The sequence below is a fragment of the Leptodactylus fuscus genome, chromosome 2 (genome assembly GCF_031893055.1).
Source record: "Leptodactylus fuscus isolate aLepFus1 chromosome 2, aLepFus1.hap2, whole genome shotgun sequence".
Taxonomy (NCBI): domain Eukaryota; kingdom Metazoa; phylum Chordata; class Amphibia; order Anura; family Leptodactylidae; genus Leptodactylus; species Leptodactylus fuscus.
This window is the reverse complement of record NC_134266.1, coordinates 119894147-119918276: the sequence shown is the minus strand read 5'-3', so window position 1 is coordinate 119918276 and position 24130 is coordinate 119894147. Positions and strand designations below refer to the sequence as shown.

Here is a 24130-nt window from a genome sequence, read left to right as displayed (position 1 = left end):
ACTTCCAGGGAGAAAGCAGATAGGCTGCAGGGGTGTGCTGTGCACAGAATAGGGTGATGGCCCCATGGAGTGACCATACTGCCACTGTTCTAGTTTTGTTGAAAGCCTTTAGGCACTTGTTACATCTTACAACAAACCCTAACCATTGTTCTTGCACTTAGATTTTGTATGTACAGCTGTGCATATTATCTACGGTAATATGAAAATGTTAACATGAATACTAGCTCATTATGAAATTAAATAAATATATAATGTGTGTGTGTGTAGGTTTACATAACCAGATCATATGGGGGGGGGGTGTTCTGATCAGAAACCGTTGATTGCATTGCATGGCTATTGCTTTCCGGAAGAGGCTTGCAGGAGGCCATGTGTTGTAAAACTGACGCTTGAGTGCAGCATAGTTAACGTTGCCGTCATTGATACATAATGGCTGGGCTGACATTGGTAGAACATTGCGTATACGACCAACATCCAAGTACAATAAACTAGATGCGCCATACAATCAGCACAGAAAATGCAACCCGCTTCCTTCCTTTAATTCAGAAAAACATCAGCGAACAGTACAGCCATAGACTGCATCCTTATTGGTTGTTACATCTGTCAATCATCCCAGCGCCCAATTAAGTGTTTGAAGTTTAAAGTGTGACGACACATTTCCTCTTCCTGTCAGAAGGATCACCCACCAATCAACTATTGGGGTTGGTTGGCCGACACTGTCTAATTGGTTAGTATTGAAGGGGGCGTAGACATATGCTTTCTACATAAGTAAAGGACAAAGCCGTCTCGCATTCTTCGTCTGCGCCGCCATTTTACAGTGACGAACCTCGAATCGTTGTTTTTGTGCAACCTTTGCTAAAGATGTCCCGTGATAGATTCAGAAACCGTGGAGGAATGGGAGGAGGCGGAGGAATGGGGATGGGAATGAACATTTATCGCCGGGGTAACGGCGGCCGTGGAGGTATGGGAGGCATGAACTACCGTGGGCATGGCTCTATGGATTTAAACCGTGGCCATTCGGGCCATCATAACCAACAGAATAGACACCAGCAGAACCAGCAAAAGCCGCCACAACAACAGCAACAACAACAACAGAAACCAGCCCAACCGCCGCAGCAGCAGCCACCGAAGCCGCCGCAGCAGCAGAACAACCAAGAGTCGAAGCCTGCGATTCAGAAACCTCCGGCCCAGGAGCCTCCGAAGACCCCCCAAGCTGCACCTACCCCCGCAGCCAAGACCCCCACGTCTCAGCCTCCTGCCGCATCTCCACAGACTAAACCAGCTCCTTCTCCTCAGCAGAAGCCCAGCACTACACCCCAGCAACAGCCGCCCGCCTCACAAAAACCGCCCCCCCAGAACCAGGCCCAGAAGCCGCCAGCTAAACCGTCCCCTGCTCCTAGTCAAAGCCCGTCTCAACCCCCGTCTCAGCCTCCCCAGCAGCAGAAGCCCGCTCCGCCCCAGCAGCAGAAGCCCGCTCCGCCCCAGCAGCAGAAGCCCGCTCCGCCTCAGCAGCAGAAGCCCGCTCCGCCTCAGCAGCAGAACCAGCAGCAACAACAAAGACAACGTTCTGGGCCTCAGCCTGGCCAGAAAAGGCCGCACCAGTCCCGGTTCCAGTCACAACCACCGCAGGAACAGCATCCACCGGCGGATGAGTCTATGAAGGACGAGGGCGGCTGGAATGATGTAAGTGTGTAAACCGTGTAGGGGACTGCGCACGTGGCATATTGTATTACTAGACTGCGCGAGGCGGTGGGGGCAGGAAACTAACACAAAGCAGCGTAGATTACACAGTCACTGCCTACAATGAACGGCCTTCATCTTGTGCGGCGCCTCAGGAAGTCTTTAAAATGGCGGCCGGGGTTGCGTCTTTTGTGTAGCAGCCATTTTGGGCGCAAGCCCCGCCCAACGGCTGTGCTGGTGGGCGGGAGTTTTCCGTGGTCTCGGCTGCCTGTTGGGTTGGTCATACCTACCACCGTTAGTTTGTGGTGATTTCTATTAACATGGCTTGTTTTATTCGGGTGTCCCTTGTAGGGTGTTCGGGCAACTCTGTCCCTTCTGAAGAGGCCTGGAGAGAAGACGTACACACAGCGCTGCCGGCTATTTGTGGGCAATCTTCCTACTGATATCTCAGACGAGGAGTTCAAGAGGCTCTTTTCAAAGTATGGTGAACCCGGAGAAGTCTTCATCAACAAGAGCAAAGGTTTTGGCTTCATCAAGTTGGTGAGTGTCACGTGACTGTCCATCAGCTTTACTTGTAATACTTTAACCCTTTAATAACCCAAGCTTTGAATCCCAAATTGCCACATCACTTAAATAAACTAGAATGAATGCTTGTTTGAGATTTTTGTGGCATTGATTGGGGTTTGTAATACAAGAACTGATCGTTGTAGGTTAATAGGTTTTATGTAATGTGGTGGAGAGGTTTAGAGGTTGTCCCACCTAAAATCTTTAATTGTGGTGAAAAAATAAAACTCGCATGCTCCAGGATCCTCCTGTGCGATCTGGTCCTACTCGGTTGTCTTTTGCTGGAAGTCTTCAGTCTCATATCCTGGCTCCTTTCTGCTAAGGCTGCTGATGGCTATAGCTGTCATGTGCAGTAGGCAATGGAGCTACAGGACTGGATGGCACTGGGTCAGGTGAGGTTTTTTCACCTCCCCTGGTCTAAGTTTAAAAAAAAAAAATCCTGCTCAACCCCTTTAGGGCTAGTTCACACGTGAGTATAAGGGGAGGTTTTTGACAGCGGATTTCGCGTCCAAAACCTCCCCTTATAATGGTGGTCTATGGAGACCGCCGGGCTTCTGTTCTCTGCTAGCGGCGAGCTGCTGCTAGCGGAGAAAAGAAAGGACATGTCCTTTCTTCAGGCGGAAGCCGCGCTGTCTCAGTCGCGCGGCTTCCGCCCCCCCGCAGCTCCCTCCTATGTCGGCTCATTCATTTGAGCCGACAGCAGAGGGTTAAGCCGCGACAGCGATGGTCGTGGCGGGCGGGTTTTGACAAGAGAGAGACGCGGCTCGCCGCGTCTCTCTCTGTGTCAAAACCCGCACGGGCAGTTCACGTGTGAACTAGCCCTTAAATATGCACTTTGCTGTTACTATGAGAACAATTTTACTTTTTTCATGGAGTTTCCTGGCAGTTAATGTTTCTGCAAGTCATCTGGTCTGGGTCCGAACCCCAAGCGGTTAGCAGATACAGCTGGAAATCAATATTCAGCTGGAAGCAGCCTGCTTCTGTTCCAGTGAATGGGTATAAGCTGCAGTTTCATAGAACTTCAGTTTCTGTCTACTCTTAAATGCTTTCACGCATTAAAAAAAATATATATTTAAAGGGATCCTATCACTCACTTTTTTTTTCTAGGTTCCATGTCGGAATAGCCTTAAGAATGGCTATTCATCTCCTACCTTTCCTTGTCTTCTCCGTACCGCCGTTCGCCTACAATCCCAGTTTCTCTCTGTATGCAAATTAGCTCTCTCAGCACTGGGGGCGTCCCCAATGCTGCGAGAGAACTCTCTCCAGCGTCCTCTTCTTTCAGTGGTGGCTTGTAACTTCTTGGCCTTGGGCAGAGCAGACTGCGCATGCCCACAGGCCAAGAGAAAATGGCCTCTTGCACAGTACTGTAAGCTGCCATTTTCTCGTGACCTGTGGGCATGTGCAGTCTGCTCTGCCTAGGGCCTACAAGTTACAAGCCACCACCAGAAGAAGAGGATGCTGCTGGAGAGGGTTCTCTCGCAGCATTGGAGATGTCCCCATTGCTGTCTGAGCGCTGGGGCCCGCCCCCAGTGCAATTTGCATACAGAGAAACCGGGATTGTAGGCGAATGGCGGTTTGGAGAAAACGACGAAAGGTAGGAGACAAATAGCTTTTGAAGCTATTCCAATGTGCTACTTAGAAAAAATTGTGTGTGTGTGTGTGTGTGTGTGTGTGTGTTATAGGATTCCTATAACATCATTAGACTGCAGCTTTGCTCTTGATCAATTTTACATAGGTGGTTTTTTTTTTTTTTTTTTTTTTTTTTTTTTTTCTTCTGTTCAAAAGATACAACCCATGGAAGGGAATAGCACGTTGGCTTATTCACAAAGTGGGCTACAGCCTTTGTTTTTCTCAAGTATGAGACTCAGGCCTGGTTCACATCTGTGCCTATAATCCATTTGGGGGTGTGCATGGGGACCCCCTTCCCTTAACGGATTACTGAACGCACTGGCAAGTGGTGTGCAGTGAAGGCACATGGACCCCATAGACTGTAATAGGATAAATGTGCTTTCCAAACATGTCATGTGGACAGGAAAGTAGATCAAGTACTTTTCTGTCCACAAAAATAATGCAAGAATTTTTTTTATTCTCCACTAAAGGGTTCATAAAATTGTTATAGGCACTCTAGAATGGTGTCTTTATCAAATGCATCTCATTCCCCCAAAGACGACCTTGTGGATATTTCACCAGAAATATATATATATATATATATATATATATATATGTGGCAATTAACCCCCCATAATCATGATATCTTTAGTGGAAAATCTGGCTGCTACAGAAAAGGAATATAGACCTCAGAGCATGTATCAGGGTACGTCTAGATTTAGAGCTTGAGGGTAAAGACACAAGTCATAACCCCCACCCATATTATAGGAGACAATGGAAATATTGGTGTTCCCAATGTACTACATACAGCTTACATATTCCTTTTACCATCCTCTGCATACATGTCTTGGAAAATAATACTCACTACACCACTTGAGGGTCATGACCCTATTGTATCCAGGATAATGTACTTAAAGCAGATCTTTCATGTCCTCTGGCACCTGTGAATTTATATATTACTGTAAAGCTGGTCCTGGTGCAGTTGGATTCAGCACAGATATCTCCTGTACCTGGCTGCACATTGAGAAAGCTGAGGGTGCGCTGAATTTTAGCACCGTGTCAGCTTACTAGTGATATAATTCCGTGGGTGCCAGAGGTCGTTAAGTGTCCTCTTCTAGTGTCATGTCAGTACCAAACTGTGCTCCAAAAACTAAAGTGGCACTCCTTCCTTTCTGTGGCAGTGTGCCCAAGCAGGAGCTTATACCCACAGTGACATATGACTGAGATGGCATCAATCTGGGAACATCTCAATTTGTCTTGCATCAACCATTGCTCATCTCTTTGTAAACTATCCTGGGTCAAAATATTCCACACCATGTGACAGCAATTCTAGTTTTTGTACTGGTTAGGGCAGGGGTCCTCAAACTTTTTAAACAGTGGGCCGGAGGCAGAGCAGATCGCACAGACATTGGGAGCGGTGCCCTCCAATAGGTAAAGTGGAGTGCGCTCCAAGGCCTGGCCCGAGCTCCCAAGGAGCTTCATTATTAATGCACGCCTGCTGGCGTTGTCGGCAGGGCCAGACAGAAGTGCTTGGCGGGCCGCATGTGGCTCCCCCCCTCCCCCCGAAAAAAAACAAACAAAACTGTTCCAGCCAAATCTGCCCTCCAATAGTCAAATGGTAGTTTTTCAGTTCTGTGTATGTGAGCCCATTCAACGTTTTACCACATATGGGATATTGCTGTGTTCAAGGAGAAATCGTTTAATAAACTGCAGGGTGCTTCTTCACCTTTAACCTGTTGCAAAAATTAAAAACGGACAGTTTATTGGAAAGAGATCTTTCATTTTCATATCCCAATGCTAATAAGGTGAAAATGCTCATTATAGCCTTCGATAGATTGAGTGGTGGAATTTCTAAAATGTCACTTTTTGGGGGCTTCTGTAGTAATGGTACTATTACTGTGTTCAAGAGAAAGGGTCCATTCATATGGAGGAAAATCGTGAGGAATTTGGTGTAGAATTTCAGTGCAGAAAAAAAAGCTTCCCTTTGACTTCAATGGATTCCTTTTTCTGCTAGCACAATTTTCCTGTGTGTGAATGAATTCAAATTGTTCAACTGCAGTTTGCTGCTCTTCCTTTTTAACCCCTTTAGACAATGAGAACTTTCAGGATAAAGTGACTTTATTAACATTGGAACATAAGTGAAAAATTACTCAAATCTGTAATAATTTTAGGTTAAAATGCTCACTATACACCTTGATAAATTCCTTGTTGGGTCTAGTTTCCAAAATGGGGGTTACTTTTGGACAGAATTCATTGTACTGGTACTTCAGAGGCTCTGCAAATGACATGACACTAAAACCTATTTTAGCAAAATCTGCTTATCAAACCTCCAGTGTTGCTCCTTCCCTATAATATGCTGCTGCGTGCCCCAACATAGAGTATTTTCATGCTCAGGAGAAATTGCATAACTGAGATGCATTTTCCCCCATGTTGTGTGTACATTTTAGGGCTAAATGAGTGTATTGAAAGAGGTGAAACTATGCATTTTACAGAAATTACAATGTCTGAAAGGGTTAACAAACCTCCCAAAGGCTGTTTTTATATGCCTGTAAAGAGATTCTATCATTGGGAAGCTCATTTTTAAGTAAGCACATATTTGCATAGCCTAGAGAGAGGCCATTTCACACATACGTTTAATGTGTTAATCCTCTCAGCCGTTTCTGAATTGGCCCGCTTTTATTGATATGCTAATCAGCCAGCATGGAGCACCAGGAAGTCTGTGAACACTGTCTGATGTGTGTAAACAGGGGAGGCTGCTGCTGCTGACTCTTCCTGTCCAGATCTTCTGGGCACGGGAGATGACTTCCTTCTGTGGGGACATCCCCCTGTCGTCTTTCACACTTGTGCAATAGAGTTGGAGTCCTTACCTTGCACTCAATCTCTATTGGGCAGATGTGAGAGGTGGGCAGAGCTTTGTTTCCTTTGCTCAAAGATCTCCCTGAATCAGTTTATCCAGTTGTGGAATTTTGGGTTCTCTGCTTCATCTGTGCATGTGCCGGCTTGGCATATTTGTTGAAAGGTCTTGAGGAACTTGCCTAAAAGGTATCAGTTTTTAGTATGGTTTTCAAGGACATGTGAAGAGGTTGGTTGTATAATGAAGTTATAGAAAATTTTCTGTTCTGGTCATGTGATATACGGTCCATGGCAATGTGATGAACACAGGTGCACAGCTCACTGTAGCCACAGCATAGTAATCGGACATCTGCCTGGTAAACACCTGTCATACATAATGGTGAAATTTTTTTTTTATATAAAGCGCTTAGAAAATGATTTCTCGTGTTTTAGCCTCTGTTTGAAAATTAGTACATGAAAGCTATTGTCCCAAACTTAGAATCTAGTCACCTGGTGGACTCTTGGTGATCATACTTGTCTGGCGCGTGGCTGTAAACTTCTTTGATCTGACACTGTTTGCTTAACTCTTTAGGAAACTAGAGCACTGGCTGAAATTGCAAAGGCAGAGCTTGATGATTTCCCAATGCGAGGAAGGCAACTCAGAGTACGATTTGCCACCCATTCTGCAGCCCTTTCTGTGCGTAACTTGTCTCCATATGTATCAAATGAGCTCTTGGAAGAAGCATTCAGCCAGTTTGGACCAGTTGAGAGGGCTGTGGTTATAGTCGATGATCGAGGGAGATCCACTGGAAAGGGAATAGTTGAGTTTGCTGCAAAACCAGCTGCCAGAAAGGCCTATGAAAGGTGTACAGAAGGAGTGTTTCTCTTGACAACGTAAGTTCTCTGCTTGTGATCAGCCTGTCAATCTTGAAGCTGTGGATTGTTTAGAATGTATGTTGTGCATATTAATACAACTTTCTTCCATATAACCTGTTCAGGACACCAATGCCTGTTATTGTGGAGCCCCTGGAGCAGTTTGATGATGAGGATGGACTTCCAGAGAAACTTGCTCAAAAAAATCACTTGTATCAAAAGTAAGTCTCAATCTTGAGTGGTTTCCATAAACTATGCAGATGTTTTGATGAAACCATATACAAGTGGGAGGGAGAAAATCACTCTACTGTACCCATCATAATGTGTTAAATAGCTGTCACAACAGTATAACCTTCTTAAACAGGGAAAGGGAAGTACCACCTCGGTTTGCACAACATGGCTCCTTTGAGTTTGAATATTCCCAGAGATGGAAGTCTTTGGATGAAATGGAGAAACAGCAAAGACAACAGGTGGAAAAAAACATGAAGGAAGCGAAGGAGAAACTTGAAAGTGAAATGGAAGATGCATTCCATGAACATCAAGCCAATCTACTTCGGCAAGGTTTGTTTGCTGCTTGTTTTTTTTTTTTTTTTGTTTTTTGGGGGGACAGCAGTAGCCACAGGGTTTAGCCCTTCTGAGTAGGCATAATTTAGCATTTGCTATTTCACTAGTTTGTGGTGGTCATAAAATTGCTTTGCAGGAGATCCTCAAAAGGGTCTGTCAACTTAATCCTGTGGTCTCAGCTGCAACTGTCTTGCCTGACAGGCAATGTGGGTAGAAAATTGTCATCAATGGGGGGGGAAAGAGGAGGTTGAGGTAGTTATTTTACACCCTTCACTGCCTTTGTTCCAGAAAACCACACTCTAATTTTGCTTCATGGCACGTCAACCTGATGTCGCTTTGTGTTTTGGGTGTTTTTGGAAGGCAGTTTTCCCATAAGTGGATGTATTATGAAGTTTTAGGTCTTTGCAAGCAGTTTTTATAATAAATTTATGCAATGATTTCATCACGCAATTATCTTTTTTATTTTTTTTTAGATCTGCTGAGACGTCAGGAGGAGCTTAGACGAATGGAAGAACTACACAACCAAGAAATGCAAAAGCGTAAGGAGATGCAGTTAAGGTAAGTCAAGGATTTTACACTACTTTTTCTAGTTAAGGTTTGTAGCATTGGAACGTTTCTCAAAGCATTATGCAGTATCTTTAAACTTTCATCTCAACAAATGTTATCCTTAAATAGACAAGAGGAAGAACGACGCAGGCGTGAGGAAGAGATGATGCTTCGTCAACGTGAAATGGAAGAGCAGATGAGGCGTCAAAGAGAAGAGGGTTACCGTATGGGATATATGGACCCTGTAAGTGGAGAGCCATAGCTTTAAACAGTTTACTTTTTGGCCACCTCTTTGCTACATTGGTAGTTCAGTGTGGTGCTGTAAGGGCTAGTTCAGACGTGGGGCGCCTGCACGGGTTTTGACACAGAGAGAGATGCGGCTCAATGTCGGTTCATATCAAATCCGCTGTCAAAATCCACCCCTTTGTTCATGTGTGAACGAGCCCTAAGAGTTGGCTTACAAGTAGTAATCCTGTAGATGGTAAGTGAGCTTCAGAAGGTCTTATTCACTGAAATGGAACGGTCTTCTATCATGTTATGAGAGCCTCATCCTGAGGTCCCTAGGAATACACTGAAAGAACAAGTGACCTGCAGCTGCTCTAGAGCAGAACTGTTCAGACTTATGGAATTGCACAAACTAAGTGAACACTTAAACTGGTTCATATGTAGAAATTTGACACTGAATCTCAGGCAGAAACTTCAGCATCTTAGGCCGAGTATCCTCCAAATATCTCTGGAACTATACTTGCTGCCACCACACTAAACCACCAATGACACCCACCTGAATGTGTCTTTGCTGTTTTCTGTATACTGTACTTGTATTGCAGCCTATCTGCTTCTGGATTTTAAGTTTCCCTGATGTATGTATTTTTCTGCAATCAATGTTTCAGCGCTATATTGCATAGCTAGAGCCATGGTCACTTACTACTCTCCCATGGTACATTCTCCTAAATCTTAACATAATACAGTGAGGATGAGCTCCAATCTCCTTTATTATAGCTGGTGGGAGTTGTCTATCAGCAACTGTGTGTGTTTTTTTTTTTTGTTTTTGTTTTTTTTTGTTTTTGCGCTCTTCAGGAAAACTTGTGAGCAACCGACTTGGAATACCGTAATGGTGTTCCTGTATGTCTATAATCTCTTAACAAACTTCCTTCATTTTCAGAGGGAGCGAGAGATGCGCATGGGAGCAAACTCTATGGCCATGGGAGGTGAGAAACAGTCTGCCCTGTGCAAAGTTTTATACATCACCACTTGTTTTTGTTTGGCATGTGCTCAAATCGGTTCATGTTCATTGTTTTTAAAGATCCTTATGGCGCATCAGCACAGAAGTACCCACCACTTGGGGCACCTGGTATGGGTTATGATGGCAGCCCAGGTGTGACCCAGGCAGCAATTGCTTCATCACTTATGGCAGGCGACATGGTAATGTATCAAAGTGTGATCTGATTGGCGTAGTCTCCCATATCTAGAATTACAAGCAAAATACACTCCATGAGTGTTGCACTAGTTTAATCGCAGGATGTTGGCAACAAATCTTCAAATTGACTGGATTTTGTTGTCAGACCTGAAAGCAGCCATTTTAGTGGTGTTGCTTTGACACTCAGTAAGCACTTCTACGCTGCACAAAGTCTATGTATTTTGTGTCTAGCAATAAATCTGATGTATTGATTTTCAATTTTGTTTCATTACTCTTGCATTGTACAATATAAAGTTTGGAGTATTAGGTTTATTCTAGGCAGGTGACTTAAGAATGACTGCAGTATCCTGTAAAAATACACCTAAGCCAAGTCTGCTTGAAAAGATCAGACCTTCATTATATAAGGAATAACAGCTTTTCTGTTTACTGACTACATGTGTGTCTTGGTCTCCTGCTAAGTAGGATTTGTTTGTTCTTTCACCCTCTTGGCCTGAGATTTCACTAGGAATGCTCAGTCCATGCCCTACCCTGGTTAACTGGCTGAAGACTTTTTTAGGCCAGTTTACTTTTTATACTCAGTATGATTAAAAAGGTGAACAGGGCTGTATGATCAAATGAATTGTCAACTTTCCACTTCAGAGATTTTCAACTAAATCTTGAAATTGCTGTTAACCCTGTCCTAGAGTCTCTTCCACGCTGGCTTTGTCCTGCTGTTTTTAAACAGTTTCTTCACTCTACTCAATGGGAGATAGGTGATGGAAGCTTGTTTTGGTTATCTGACTACTGTGACAGTCACAAAACTTTTAAGAGTAATTGAATCTCCAATTTAGAAAAAGGAAAACTGACTTATTTTCTGGTAATTGCTCAGCCCTAATTATCAATATTTTTATTGCTTTATGCTCAATACACACCAGTAATCGCCGCCATGAGTTTTTTTTGTTTTTTTAAGCAATGTCATTGGAAGTAATTTTATATCAATGAGGCAATTCATGTGACTTTATTTTGCCAATTTTAATGAATCCCCCCAAACTTATAACTGAGGATCTGTGAAAACTGATGCAAAATGGCCACTTTGCACATCGTTTGGATAGAACCTTGGCGTAGTACACACTAGCCTTTTTTTGAACAATCTGCAATCTACTTATATTTTTCCAAGATTTTGAGCAGCTATTGAGAAGACTTTAGCCCAGAAATTGTCAGAGCATTTAGTGAAGTGTAAAATGTTCTTGCTTTCCTGTAGGTAAAACATCCCTTACAATATATTCTCTGCCTCTGGTCATTCCTATTGGTTTTTGCCTGCATACATTCCATGTGAATGAGCGGCAATAGTTTTTGGCACTGTATAAAACAAAATATACTTCATCCACTTTTTTTTTTTGTCTAATTGCAAAGATTTGCTATGGAAGCTTTGACTTGCCTATAGATTTTTCAGTAGAAGGGACATCACACAGGATCTACTGCCTTGTTACATGCTAAAGTTTGCTGCACAAGTCACAGGTCTGTCCCCAGTTGAGGCTGTGAATACAGCTTGAATATTCCTTCAAGTCCTTCTTCCTGTACTAAGATTCTTATCGGAGTCATGTGTTGTAAAACATGTAGTCAATTCACTACCTGCTGTGCTATTGCATAGTTATAGGTGGTCTGCTTAATTTCTGCAGACTTGGTTTAGGTGAAGGGTTGGGCTTGTATTTGGTACAATGACGTTGAACTTTCGAACTCTCTATAAAATTGATCGGAGCAACTGTAATTTGTAGAGTCATTTGGATGATCAGTATGTGATCGTTCACTTGCTCGTGGTCTAAGGTGAAGGCAATAACTTGGTAAACGTGAGGGATTTGTCTCGTTATGGAACTGAATTTTAATGTCTTCCATAGATTGCGTAAAAGGGACTTGACTGCATTAAACGCCACTTGATCCTACTTGAGACTGCATCAGTTATTGCTTATTGCACATAATTGATCTTCAGAGTTGTCATTTGATTCACATGGCTGAATTAAATTTTCTAGATCAGGGCTTCTCAAACAGCTTGCTAGGCCCTCATTTGTCAAAGGCATGGCTAAGGTTAACTACTGCTTACATATTTTCAATTGTCTGAAGTTCAGAGCTGTAACGGCCTTTGAGCTTCTTAAACTTGACCTGTCTGCTCTCCTGACAGATCTTTTTCAACAAATACTCATGAATTTACTGTTCTGAAGTATCTAAAACTGTTCTGTTCATCTAAGAAATGTCTAAATGGAAAACTGGGTGTTACTGGTTGGCTACTTTTACCAAAAGGAACAATTAAACTTTTCAGATCACTTATCTACATCTATCCGATGCAAACAGATGGTCTTTTGTTTACATAGACATCAGTGTTCAAAGGTTTTTAGCACACTTGGTATACCACACTTTTTATCTGTCCAAAAAAAGCTGACACCAATGGATCCTTAGCAGAGATTTATTATTGATGTCTATGTAAATGGCTGGCAATCAGTTTGTGGCTTTTTTTTTTTTTTTTTTTTTTTTTTTTTTTTTGCATCTGTTTACCAAATATAAAATAGTGATTTGATCAGACCCTAAGTGTGTGATGTTCAGGAGGAATAAATAACTGCATGATGCAGTTTCAGTAGTTTTCAGAAATGGCAAATGCAAATACAGTGGTACCTCTTCGACAAGAGTGCACAATATTGCATTGAAAGCTAGTATTAGGAGCGGTCTTATCAGACAATGACAAGTATGCATTAAATGCATTGAGAATTGAATTCCTGTTACTGGCAATGTACAAAAAAACTTACAGCAATGGATCTTTAATGGAATATTAACACTGATGTCTATGTAAATGGACGGCCATTTTAAAATGGTCTTTTGGAAAGTTTGAAGTCACAATCCCATACTTGTGGGGAGTTGACCTATTCTCGTAAGTTGGGGTGCTCTTTATGGGCAAGAACAGTTTGCTGTCCCACTTGTACCTCTGCTACTGGATGCAAATGCCCATTAAGTTTGCATTGTATCCGCTGTTCTTGGTATGCAATTCTAATAGTTTCTAGCAGAAAGTATGTAATGTTACCTTTGCAAGTATAAAGGTGGTGGGCACTTGCTGCTGTTTATCTAACTTTTTTTTTTTAATATGTAATTTTTCTCCATAAAGTGTAAGCAAGTTTTTTCAATAGGAGTGATCATACGATCATTCCTGTCATAACCTGCCTTAGTCAATGAGAGCTCAGCTTGAGAAGCGCTGCTCTAGATGCAACTTTTGGAACATTTGGTCAGTAATGTTGGCTGCTTTCTATATTTGAGGTAGTATTGTTTTATACATGGCAGCGTCCATGTATTGATATTCTGTTTACTGACCCATGAATTTTTTTTCATGGTGGTTGGATAAAATGGTGTAATTCTATAGGGTCATGCAGTAGCTTTTAGTTCCGTTTACCTGCAAGCATGCAGGGCCATAAACGTCCAGATTCCACTTTTTTCATACATGTAGGGCCATAAGTTGTGTTATAAAGGCCAGAGGTACGTTCTATATACTTGAGTGCCTCTGACTTGACTCTAGTGTCATTATTTCCCAGTTGCTCATCTGTGCCACCTTGAGCACAGCTACAATTCTGTCTGAAACAATTGTGGGAGCGTATCTCATGGTATGTGTGATACTTAACTAATTTGCAAATTACCCTTTTTTCCTTTCTATGTTCCTCGTACCTGTGGATCGACTCATTGGTGATTGTATCGACGAACCTTGACTGCGGGACCCTTCTAAAAATAACATACTATACACGTGGACTTCTCCTGTAATGAACTGAATTTGATTTTCAATAGCGTAATGATCGCTTTGTCCAGGGCAATGCAGGGACTCCTAATGCACAGGCTTCCAGAGGGATTGGGGCTGTACCTCCTGCAGCAGCTACTGGAGGTTACGGCAGGGGAAGAGATGACTATGATGGGCCAAATAAAAAACCCAGGTTCTAGAGATTCCCTTAACAAATGTTAATTTTTGTTTAATATATATATTTTTTTTTTTTAAACTTGCATTTTAGCGAGAAGGTAACAATTTTATGGATGCCTTTGCTTGACCCTGTATTTGTAAAGCCAGTTAATATATGCAGAATTGATCTGTGACACGTTATGTTTTATGACAGTTTGTGGAATCCCCTTTTTTATACTTCTTTTTTTTTTTTTTTCTTTTTTTAATCTGTGCTTGAGCTATACTGGATGCTATACAATGCTCTTGGACATTGCCATTTACTGTGTCATCAGTTGTCTGGGATAACAGATCTCAGGAGCTGTGAAATACCACCTTGATTGTGGCCTGGTAAGACCACTGCATGACTTGCCTCTGGCACCCAGTGATGGACTGTAAAGCCAGATAGGCAGCTTCTAACTACTCATTTTAACCATTCTGCACAGCACAAGTACAGCTGTAGTGAAGACAGCTGTGGTATTGTCAAGATAGTGGTTTATCTTAGTGGGTTATCTACCCAGTGTTCTGGGTGGGATCTAATAACACACTAATCTTTGTGTTTGAGTATTGTGACTTAAGTAGAAGCTCCATGAAATTTGTCCTTGTAATCCGTTGTATTAAAAAAAAAAAAACTTAAATAAAAAAATGTGGAATGCTTATTGTGTTGGGTAACATATGGTCAGTACTGAAATGGAACAGAGATTTGTCTAAAGCAGTGATTCCCAAAGTGGTCCAGGTGGACCCCCAGGGGGTCTTAGCCACGACACAAATTTCCATCGTTAGATCTAATCTTCACATTTTTTTTTTTTTTTTTTTTGACGAGTTTTGGGAATATGGTAGTAATGTAGCAGTAGGGGGTCCACCGAAGCCAGTAAAATTTTGAAAGTAGTCTGAGTCTGGGAAACTCTGGTCTAAAGGGTGTCACGAGAAACACTCTTAAGTGTCTGTCCTCTTTAAGTAGCTCTAGATTGTAGACTGCATACAGCAGCCAACGTAACAAAGAATGAGACTACAGCAATTATTGCTATATACATTTTGTAAGAAACTTGAAATCATAAGGGTTCCTGAAATGGGTTTGTCCTTGTTTGCGTTCATGACTGGACAACAGAAACCAGTATAGTTGTAGCGTATCGTTTATGGCCATAGTTTTAAATCTTGGCACATGCAGGTTTTGGACCTTGCTGCATGTTTTGGTGGCCAGTTTAAAGCTTTTCCTCCTCGGAGAAAACTACAGCTACCATTACAAAATGCTAAGGAATCTAAATCTATCTAAATATCTACATAAAAAGGTCATTTTCAAAACCACTCCTAGAACATCTAGGGGCATGAGGACTAAAAAATACAAAATGGTACAGAATCTGACTTTTTTTTTTTTTTTTTCTTCACAAAAAATACCCTGAATTCAATGAAAAGATCTGTGTTTTGGTGCAATGAAGTCTGGCCAGACTAAACATAAATGTAGTAATAGCTTTAAGACTAGATGCAGAGGTCTGGCCTTTGACTAGCATTGACAATTTTATTCACTTTTGGGTCGAATTCTTCACTAGAATTTTCTAGTCCAATCTCTACTAATTTTGAATTAAGCAGATTCTTTTTCAGATTAAGGGGTTTTGGTGTAATATAAAATGTTAAGCATAAATATACTGTAGTGGAAAACATGTTGGCCTTTTTATAATCTTTCTGCTTTCCCCACAAGTTCTTCTGGCATCCTTTTGAAATTTGGATGAGTTGTGCATCGTTATTCAACAATTCCTCTGCTCTACCCTTGCATGTTGTGCCAATGTCTCCCCTGCGGTAGCTGTAAGCGTTGCTGCACATGTATGCACAAACATGCAGACTGGATAGGAATTTTATTTTTTACTCAAATTCCGTAACTTCAAACTGGATTCCTGCAGTTGGACACTGCCATCTTCACTCAGATGCCAAAACATAACTGGTGTATTAAAAGCTAGGGATTAATGGACTAATTAAAAAAAAAAAAAAAAATTAAAATGTTATGTGCGGCAGTATCTGGGTGAGAAGCTCCTGTAAATGGTGTCTTTCTAGTAATGTATACACTGTGGTGTGATCTTGCATGGTAAGATCTTGAAGTCCTGATGACTTTACTGTACCTTGAAATACATGTAACTTTATATTCAGGCAATTCCAAGAAGACTAATATTGCATTAGAGAATCTCACTGGAGAACTTGATGTATTTTGGGAGCACTACCTCCCCGAGCGGTCTAGGAGAGAATCTGGACCCTTTTGCCTTCGGATGTGGAGCCAACCTCTTGCGGTCACTGCAGATAGTTGCGTTGTAAAGTCGGCAAAATAATCTTGTCTTACGGAAACGGCTCGGTTCATACTTTACAATGTGCTCTATGTAAGTTTCTGTTTTGGTGGTTAAAAAACCTTTCCTTTCTGGTTGCAAAACCAGATTGTGACTTTCAAAGTGCAGAGCACAGGATTCAACTAACTTAAACCATTATTTAATTTGTGTAATTTAGGACGTGGCCAGTTTGGTTTTTCTCTGAGGTTAATTCTGTCTCTTTAAATTTCAGTGTCTTGGAAAACTGTAAAGCATCAACGATGTCTCAGGATTAAGCAATTATTCATAGGCCTAATATTTGCAGCTTGTCTAAATCCGTGCCATATATTGTTAAAATGGTATTTGCGTAATATAGTCTAGGTACAAGAGGGCAACAAATCAATGTTTGGTAGGATTAAACAAACCCTTTAGGGCAGAGTCCTGCTCAATATGGAAGACCTTTAAGTTTCTAGGTACTAAGATGGCTGGTGAATATTTTTAATCATATTGTTGCAAAGAATGAATCACAAATAAACCCCAATGTTATACTTGGAACAGTTCTGTAAAAGGTATAGCTTAGAAACCATAGATTCCCTCCAAGCATTTTAAAACTGACAATAGTGTCTTTTACCCATCCCCAAACAATAGAAGGGTTACGATGCTGACCTGACTGGAGCTGAGTCGCACACTGTTGCTGGCATATTGGACACTAAAACAAGCTGCACTTATTGTTTAAGCATGGTGTGGGCTAGAGAAGCTTCAGCGAATCAGTGGCACCTATTAACAGATGCTACGACCTGGAGTTGGTGAAATGTCCTCTTTAATAGATGTCATTTTACTGTGGTTTGAATCTTTTAATTGTTTTTAGCTCTTACAGTTCCCAAGCAGTCACTTCAGCATCCCGTGTGGTTTCTCTCAACTCAATACCAAAACAGTTGGAATTTCTGTAGCAGACTAATACACTTAGCTTCACAACAATATACCAGTTAAGGATCTGTCTGGTGGGATGTTCTTGGCTGAAGCAGATGGCTTGAACCCATTGACAGAGCCTAACTAGCACATTTGCTGCTGATATGAATATCCAGCTACAGAAATGTCAACTATGCTGGTTTCCAGAGTGAAGCTGAGGGATGCAAAGACTGGTTCAGTTGGTGATCTCTTGAAGGCAAAGATTCAGGTGAGATCTGCTGCATAACAAGCTAACTGATAGGAGTATGGAATTCAAAGTAGAAGTTCTTACACTTAGAAGAGTCCTGCTGATCCTGCCCCCACAGGCTGAAAGCTTTCATTTCACTTGCATTGATAGGGGACAGTTGTTAAATGACTGATCTAGAATCCAGATTCGATCAGTGGCAATTAAACGTATTACCTGTAATCTAAACAAAAGGAAATCTGCCTGAGTTTTTTTTTTTTTGGCTCGAACATGACTTCTATGTACTTGTTGCAAGCAAATCTGTTAGCTGGCTTGTTTCTCTTAGTAGTCAGGCTTTAATCTAGCAATCCTGCTAAAAATCTTAAAGCAATGGATATGATATTTAGCTTGGCTCCATTCTTGTATCCGTTTTTCAAAGTGCAACAGAAATCAAGTGAACGTTTGGGCAACTTATGATTTGTCACGTAATATCTGTAGTCTGTAATATGCTTGAACAAATGATCTCCTTTCTGACCCTGCCTGTCACAAATAGACAGAAGATCATAAGTTGTCCAAAAGTTTAGTTAAGCTTAAAGGGTTGTCCTATGGAGGAACATCCGCTTTCCTCACCCCTTACACTGTGGCCTCCCTTGGTATAGATAACTTCTGCACTCATGCAGTTGCCAGACTAGTTGTCTATGGTGGGCTTCTGTGTACATGGACCTCTATCAATCCACTAAAGGACAGGTTTTATTTTTTAGAGCACATTTAACCACTTCTAACAAATCCATGTATTTGCATAATTTAATGGGTGCCTCTCCACTATTTCCTTCACAGTTCACAATTTTCTTTTCTCTAGCTAGGCTCTTTAAGCTCTGTACTCTCAGGAAGGTGGTGTCAGGCAGGAGCAGACAAGGAGTGATTCTGAGCAGACATGGCCCGTCTGATTGTAGCTTTGAATTACACACCTCTCCCTGACACTGTACTTCTGACATTATAGCTTAAATGACATGTCAGATGCCTAAAACGATCTCCTAGTTGCTTGGGAACAGAAGGCTAGAGAATCCCCACTGCACTGGAATTGAAGTGGCAGCTATTAACAGATGCTAAGATCTTGAAGTGGTGAAATGTCCTTGTGTGTTTGTCTTGGGTCGACCCCCCCCCCCCCCCTTGGGAGACCACACTTAAAATCTTTCACAGCAGTTCTTTCAGTTAGGCAACTTTCTGGCACTACAGCAAATCCCAATGTTCCTACGTGCTCTGCATTTTTGGAGCTACCCATAGAAGTGAGTAGAGCATGCTGTGTGTTGTAAGTATACAGCAGCTGCTATGCTGAAGATTGCAGGTCACTGATTTTATAATTTCACTATAGTGTAAGATTGGGGTTTAACTTAAGTGCCGTGTATCTTTCAGATGCTTGAATCAAATGGCCTGGGCTTATGTGTAGAGCCTTGATTTGGTTCTGAACACTTTAGGAATCCTGGGTGATCATGCATTAAAAAAAAAAAGAAGAAAAAACAGAACATGCAGTTTTATAGTATTGATAACAGAACGTTAATGTTAAATATAATGTGAGCGGTATGGTGAAGCAAATGCCATCAGCAAACTTGCTAACTGGCAATCATCTCATGCCCTCTACATAAAGTTCTGCATGTACTTGCTCTAAAAGCAAGTTTCAGCAAGTTAAACTCGACCAGTTGACTGACACTCCCTTCGTATTCATGGCAAAGATGTATACTTCCACTTTGTGATCATGGCAGCCAGAGACATGGGAAACGCATTTACATGTTTTTTTTACTGGAGATTTAGCCACTTCAATTGCACTTACAATCTTAGTGGCCGTCTGTAGCAAGCAGTTCTGCAGTGCATAACTTTGAGGATCATAGTGCTACCAAAGGACTGTAGGATCCCGGATGTAGTAGTGCCGATTCAAGATGCTCAGTGACCTTGTCCAGGTAGGTACATAAGAAATCCTCTACATTGGTGAAATACTGTGTATATAACCATTCTGAAATAACACTTCTGTTGTAAAGAAATACAGTGCAGCACTTAAGGATTTTGTATGAATATCTAAAAGAACGGCGATGTTTGGCACTTACTTGCCTACAGGATTTCACTGATGCAGTACATGATGGGAATTGATGTTGGGTGGTGGGTATATGTATTAATTTGTAACAGACTAAGGTTTTTTAATGGAAGTTACTTGTATTGTGCTCTGGTAAGGTCTTTGGGAGACCACATACTTTGAGGTCCTCAGTTTTGTAAAGCTGGCATCTTTATTAGAAACTGAAATACTGTCTAAGAGTATCTAGTAATAGTCAACTGACTGATAGTAGGAAGATGGAAGACTTTGGGGTTTTTGGGAATCTCCCTTTAAGTGAAAGTTCTTTAGTTTTTTTTTTTTGTTTTTTTTTTCATAAAAACTTGCAATTGACAGTCTTTAATTTCTAAACTAATTATTTTTTTTTTAATGAATGGCAGAGAGCTGCTAAACTGACATCAGAGCTTGTGTACATTATGCCTAAATATAAGCAGTCTCCAAACCAGCCATGTGTTTGGTTTTCAAGACCACTTTTCTATAGCTATTGGTTGGCTGCAGTAGCTTGCAAATTATTGGGGCTTTCTTTAACACTTGTTACAGAGGTTGTCAAAGGCTAGTCACCTGTGGTTTGTCCGGCAATGCAGCACTTCTCCACTACGTTGAATGGAGCTCATGTGCAGAACTAGACAGGAATAATCAATTTTCTGGGGGAAAGCAGATGTCTTAAACCTAGAAAATGCCTACTGGCTGTAGCTTCTGCAACTATCCCTGTTGTGACCAACTTCTATCCGTCAGTTCACTTATCCTGTACTGTTTTTAGTGATTAGAACAATGGCAGGTTGTTTTGAATTAGTAGATTTTCTAGACTACCTCTTATCACTCTTTATCCAAGCAGGTAAAATTAGGCAGGCTAACTAAATGTGGCTTTAGTCAACTGTTAGTCTGCCTTTTTATAGCTGATAATTCAGACACCTAGAACACTGACTGCTTTACTGAGGTGATTAAGCTTCTGATATTATATATTAACATTTAAGATGTGACTTCCTCTCAAGCTTAAATTCCAAGTAAAACCTTAAAGGGAACTGGTCACCAGGTTAGGGGATCTGCTGAGTTTAAGCTCAGATTTAATCTCCTGTGCATGTGAATTATACCATTCTTAAAGCACTCAAGGCAAAACCTTTCAATTGTCACTGTATGCTTTTCATGTATTCTGCACTCATGTCCCTATAGTTCCAGTTTCTCAGCACCTGCTCAACATCAATGATCTCCTTAGATTAGAGGTGTTTTTTTTTTTTTTTTTGTTTTTTTGTTTTTTTTTCTCTCCCAGTGACCTTTACGATTCACTTATGAAATTGAAGTGGCAGTACACTTTAATGAGTGGAATATTGCTTGTCAGGTTTATGGCCCTAAGCTCCAGCCACATCAACATATACTGCCTGTCTAGGGGACCTCAAACCTGGTGATGGATTTCCTTTTAAGGTTATGTATTTTAACCCTTTCCCAACATCTGCCGTAATAGTACGGCGCATGCCGGGTGTGTAACTATGGCGGGAGCCGGGTGTCTTCTGCTTTACACAGTGAACGCCGTAAAACCAAAGCCCGTAAGAAAGTCGCAGAAATGCATTTTTTTTTTCTTCAAATCCACCCCATTCTGAATTTTTTTTCCCCCAGCTTCTCAGTACATTATACAGAATAATTAATGGTGGTATCATGAAGAAAAATTAGTCCCGCAAAGATTAAGACCTCATATATGGCACTGGGAGCGGAGAAATAAAAGTTATGGGGTTTAAAAGGAGGGGAGTCAAAAACGAAAATCAAAAAATGCCATCGGCGGGGAAGGGGTTAAAGCTGTATTTAGATACAGGATTAGCAATTTAGTTACTGAGTATTCATCCACAATTGAGTTTTATTTAGTTTTATATAAAAGGTTTTGGTTTAATGGAAATTTAAAATTCCTTGTTTATAGTAAACTGGAATCCAGATCTTCAGTTTCATCCCATGATGTGAAATTTACTTGAAGAACTTGCAGTATATTTTGATGTGGGACATTGTCTGAAGCCTGAAGTATCTTAAGTCCTGCTAGGATCTATGGATCTCTGATGTACTATATTTTATATTTGCCTGTTTGTAGACAGTCCTAACTAAATTAGGACAACAGCAAACAGCCTTGTTATAGACCATGTCTATAGACAAAAATTGTAAGCAGTGCAGCACATTTGCACAACCAATGCATAAACACCTGTGGCTATAGCCAGGCCTGAAGATCAGGGTTTGGGGATAGTTGGGGTGCAGTGTTCACTATACTTTTGATAAAGATTAAAATGACTTTCCAGCATTAACTTGCCTCGCGGGTTACCAGACTTCTTGCACTTCAGTTTTGAATTCTCTCAGGTGCTGTGACATAACACTACTTGTGTATGTGGACCTACTTTCATTGTGATGAGCTACTGGTATATGCAGACTTCTTTCGTCACAAATGCAGTTAACACTTCAATGGTACCGGGTTGCTACTGTATGCGACTTTGACGTAAAGCTTTCTTCACGCATAGTGACTAGTGAAATGGGAACACTAACTTGTAAGTCTCCTTGATAAAGTGCTGCACTGTGTTTTATGCATTAAAAATGTTGCCTTTGAAAATATCAGAAGTGTTATATCAGAAATGCTGCTTAAAGGTGCAGATTTATAAGAATTTAACCTCACAACTGTACCATTAAGTAGCATATTAACTGGGGGCGTAATGGGTTATAAGGCTCTTGTGTCTCAAGTACCTGGTTGAGGCAGGAAATTGTAAAGGATATCATTGTAGTTCACTCAGTTTTGGTAGCCCATATGCTTACATTCCATTCAGATGTAAATAGAAGCTGCATTGTTTAGTACTTGTTTCCCTTATAACTAGTGTATGCTGAAAGTTCACAACTTGATGGACCAAACTGCAGCACCAGCTCACTCTACTACTGACGTGTGTATATATACAATGAATGGATAAATATACTTATCTGAATAAACATGTACAGCTTTTTAATGGGCTCCAATAACATGCATTAGTTTGGCTGTGCTGAGTAAATTGTACCTCAGTCCCACTCATTCACCAATTCAATGTTTGGATCAGTAGCTTGTGTAAATCCAAAGTTGCCTGGTAGATTTGCCTTCCATTGCCCCACAATTGATACTTGATTGACTTTTTTTTTCTTCCTGGATTTTTGTGTAAAAACTCAATGCATACTGTTTACTTTTCTCTAGGTATGGAAGCTAGACACTGGTTGACATGAGTTACTGAACTTTCTTTAAGGTATGTTGATGGGTAATCTTGGGCAGAGAGACCAATTTAATCTTTATGGAAAATGATTCACTAAGGCGATGCTGGAATACTTTTAGAATGTTTGAATATGTAAATTTGACAATTGGGTTCTACAGTCAGTGATTACTATGTACTTTCAGTCTGACTGTCCTGTCAGAGCTGATGTCATTTAATAAGCATGCATCACTGAAATGTGGAATGATCCAATTGTAATTGTGTATTCAGTTTCCAGGAGCATTTCATGTGGTGATCTGGTTTGTCTAAGTCGGGAAAGGTGTTTAGGGGTCTGCTTATATAGTAAAAGGCCCATATGTTTCAAAGGGATATTTTAGCAACCAGTAGTCAAACTAGCTTGTTGGTTCTGACTAGTTAATCTAATCCTATATGAATAGTTATAGGCATTACCACTGAACTACACTGATAAAGATCTGCTCAACAATATATTGGGACACTGATCAAAATGTAAGTCACATTGAGTATGACATCTTCTCAGAACTCCAGTTTTAAAATGTGGCATTGATATGAGCTATACAGAAAGATAGCACTTTCCAAAGTTTTTTTTTTTTTTTAAAGTGGGCTTCTCATGCTTTGTCAAACTTAAAAATTTAATAGACTTTGATTTCAAGAGACTAAATGATTGTTCAGGTTGGTTCTCACTGGTGCTTTTAATCCTGCACTTGGATAATCTGAAATGTTTTTCATAAATGTAACTGTCATTTGTCTCTACACTTTATAGGCTATATGGAAGTGTCATCCAGTCTGCATCGCAGCCATGAAACTGACTGAGTAGAGAAAAAGGTATACGTTTGTGAATATCTTTTCTGCATGATGGGCAGTTTTACACAGTATACGATGTGCCATGATGTATGGTAATGTTTTGCTTTTTCTTTTTCAGGATCTGACAGAGGTTTTAAATAAAAATACTGAATCTTGAATTTCTGCAGTGACGTGTTTTATTTTTGACTAAATTTCCTCTGATCAATTATTTTAACTTGCTCTGGTTATGTAGGTACTGCCTGGCAGCTATAATTCACCTAAATGTTTACACTTAGCTCACATTTAACTTGGGAGCAAAATATATAAATTCAACATGTAAACAAACATCTGTTATCAAATGGCTTATGCCTTATGTATGCACAGTGTGTGGGCCTGGGCTCTAAGGCAACATTCAAAGGTCCTTTCGATTCCTATGGAACAGGTCCTATCCTGCAGTCTGACCAAATCAGAAGCACACACAGGAGTACATCATCAATGTCACTCAGCCAATCGAGTTCATTGTGCTGAATGCATTGACTTGTTCTGAGGGTATTAAGTTATTTATATCAGACTTAAAGCGGTATTCCCATCTGTCT

General features: G+C 41.0%; 1 protein-coding gene across 2 annotated transcripts; it reads left to right on the top strand.

The window, feature by feature from the left end:
* Nucleotides 1-766: 766 nt before the first annotated feature.
* On the top strand, nt 767-23713 carry SFPQ (splicing factor proline and glutamine rich). Of its 2 annotated transcripts, XR_012715060.1 has the most exons (12): nt 767-1680; nt 2029-2217; nt 7274-7575; nt 7680-7775; nt 7919-8115; nt 8592-8676; nt 8794-8908; nt 9827-9872; nt 9968-10086; nt 22721-22769; nt 23515-23576; nt 23674-23713. XR_012715060.1 is itself a non-coding variant. In XM_075264527.1 (10 exons), exons 1-10 carry the CDS (start codon nt 859-861, stop codon nt 14024-14026), a joined length of 2121 nt encoding a protein of 706 aa, XP_075120628.1. In that variant the 5' UTR covers nt 767-858; the 3' UTR covers nt 14027-14076. The 2 variants fall into 2 exon arrangements, 1 of the variants encoding a protein (XP_075120628.1); XM_075264527.1 differs by lacking the exons at nt 22721-22769; nt 23515-23576; nt 23674-23713 and adding an exon at nt 13877-14076.
* The last annotated feature ends 417 nt before the right edge of the window (nt 23714-24130 follow it).

Bases quoted from the DNA above. Each gene is read 5' to 3' on its own strand.
- SFPQ (XM_075264527.1), top strand. From the start codon at position 859: ATGTCCCGTGATAGATTCAGAAACCGTGGAGGAATGGGAGGAGGCGGA. The intron at 7,776-7,918 runs GTAAGTCTCAAT...CTTCTTAAACAG, and splicing joins AAAAATCACTTGTATCAAAA to GGAAAGGGAAGTACCACCTC. The intron at 10,087-13,876 runs GTAATGTATCAA...GATTTTCAATAG, and splicing joins CACTTATGGCAGGCGACATG to CGTAATGATCGCTTTGTCCA.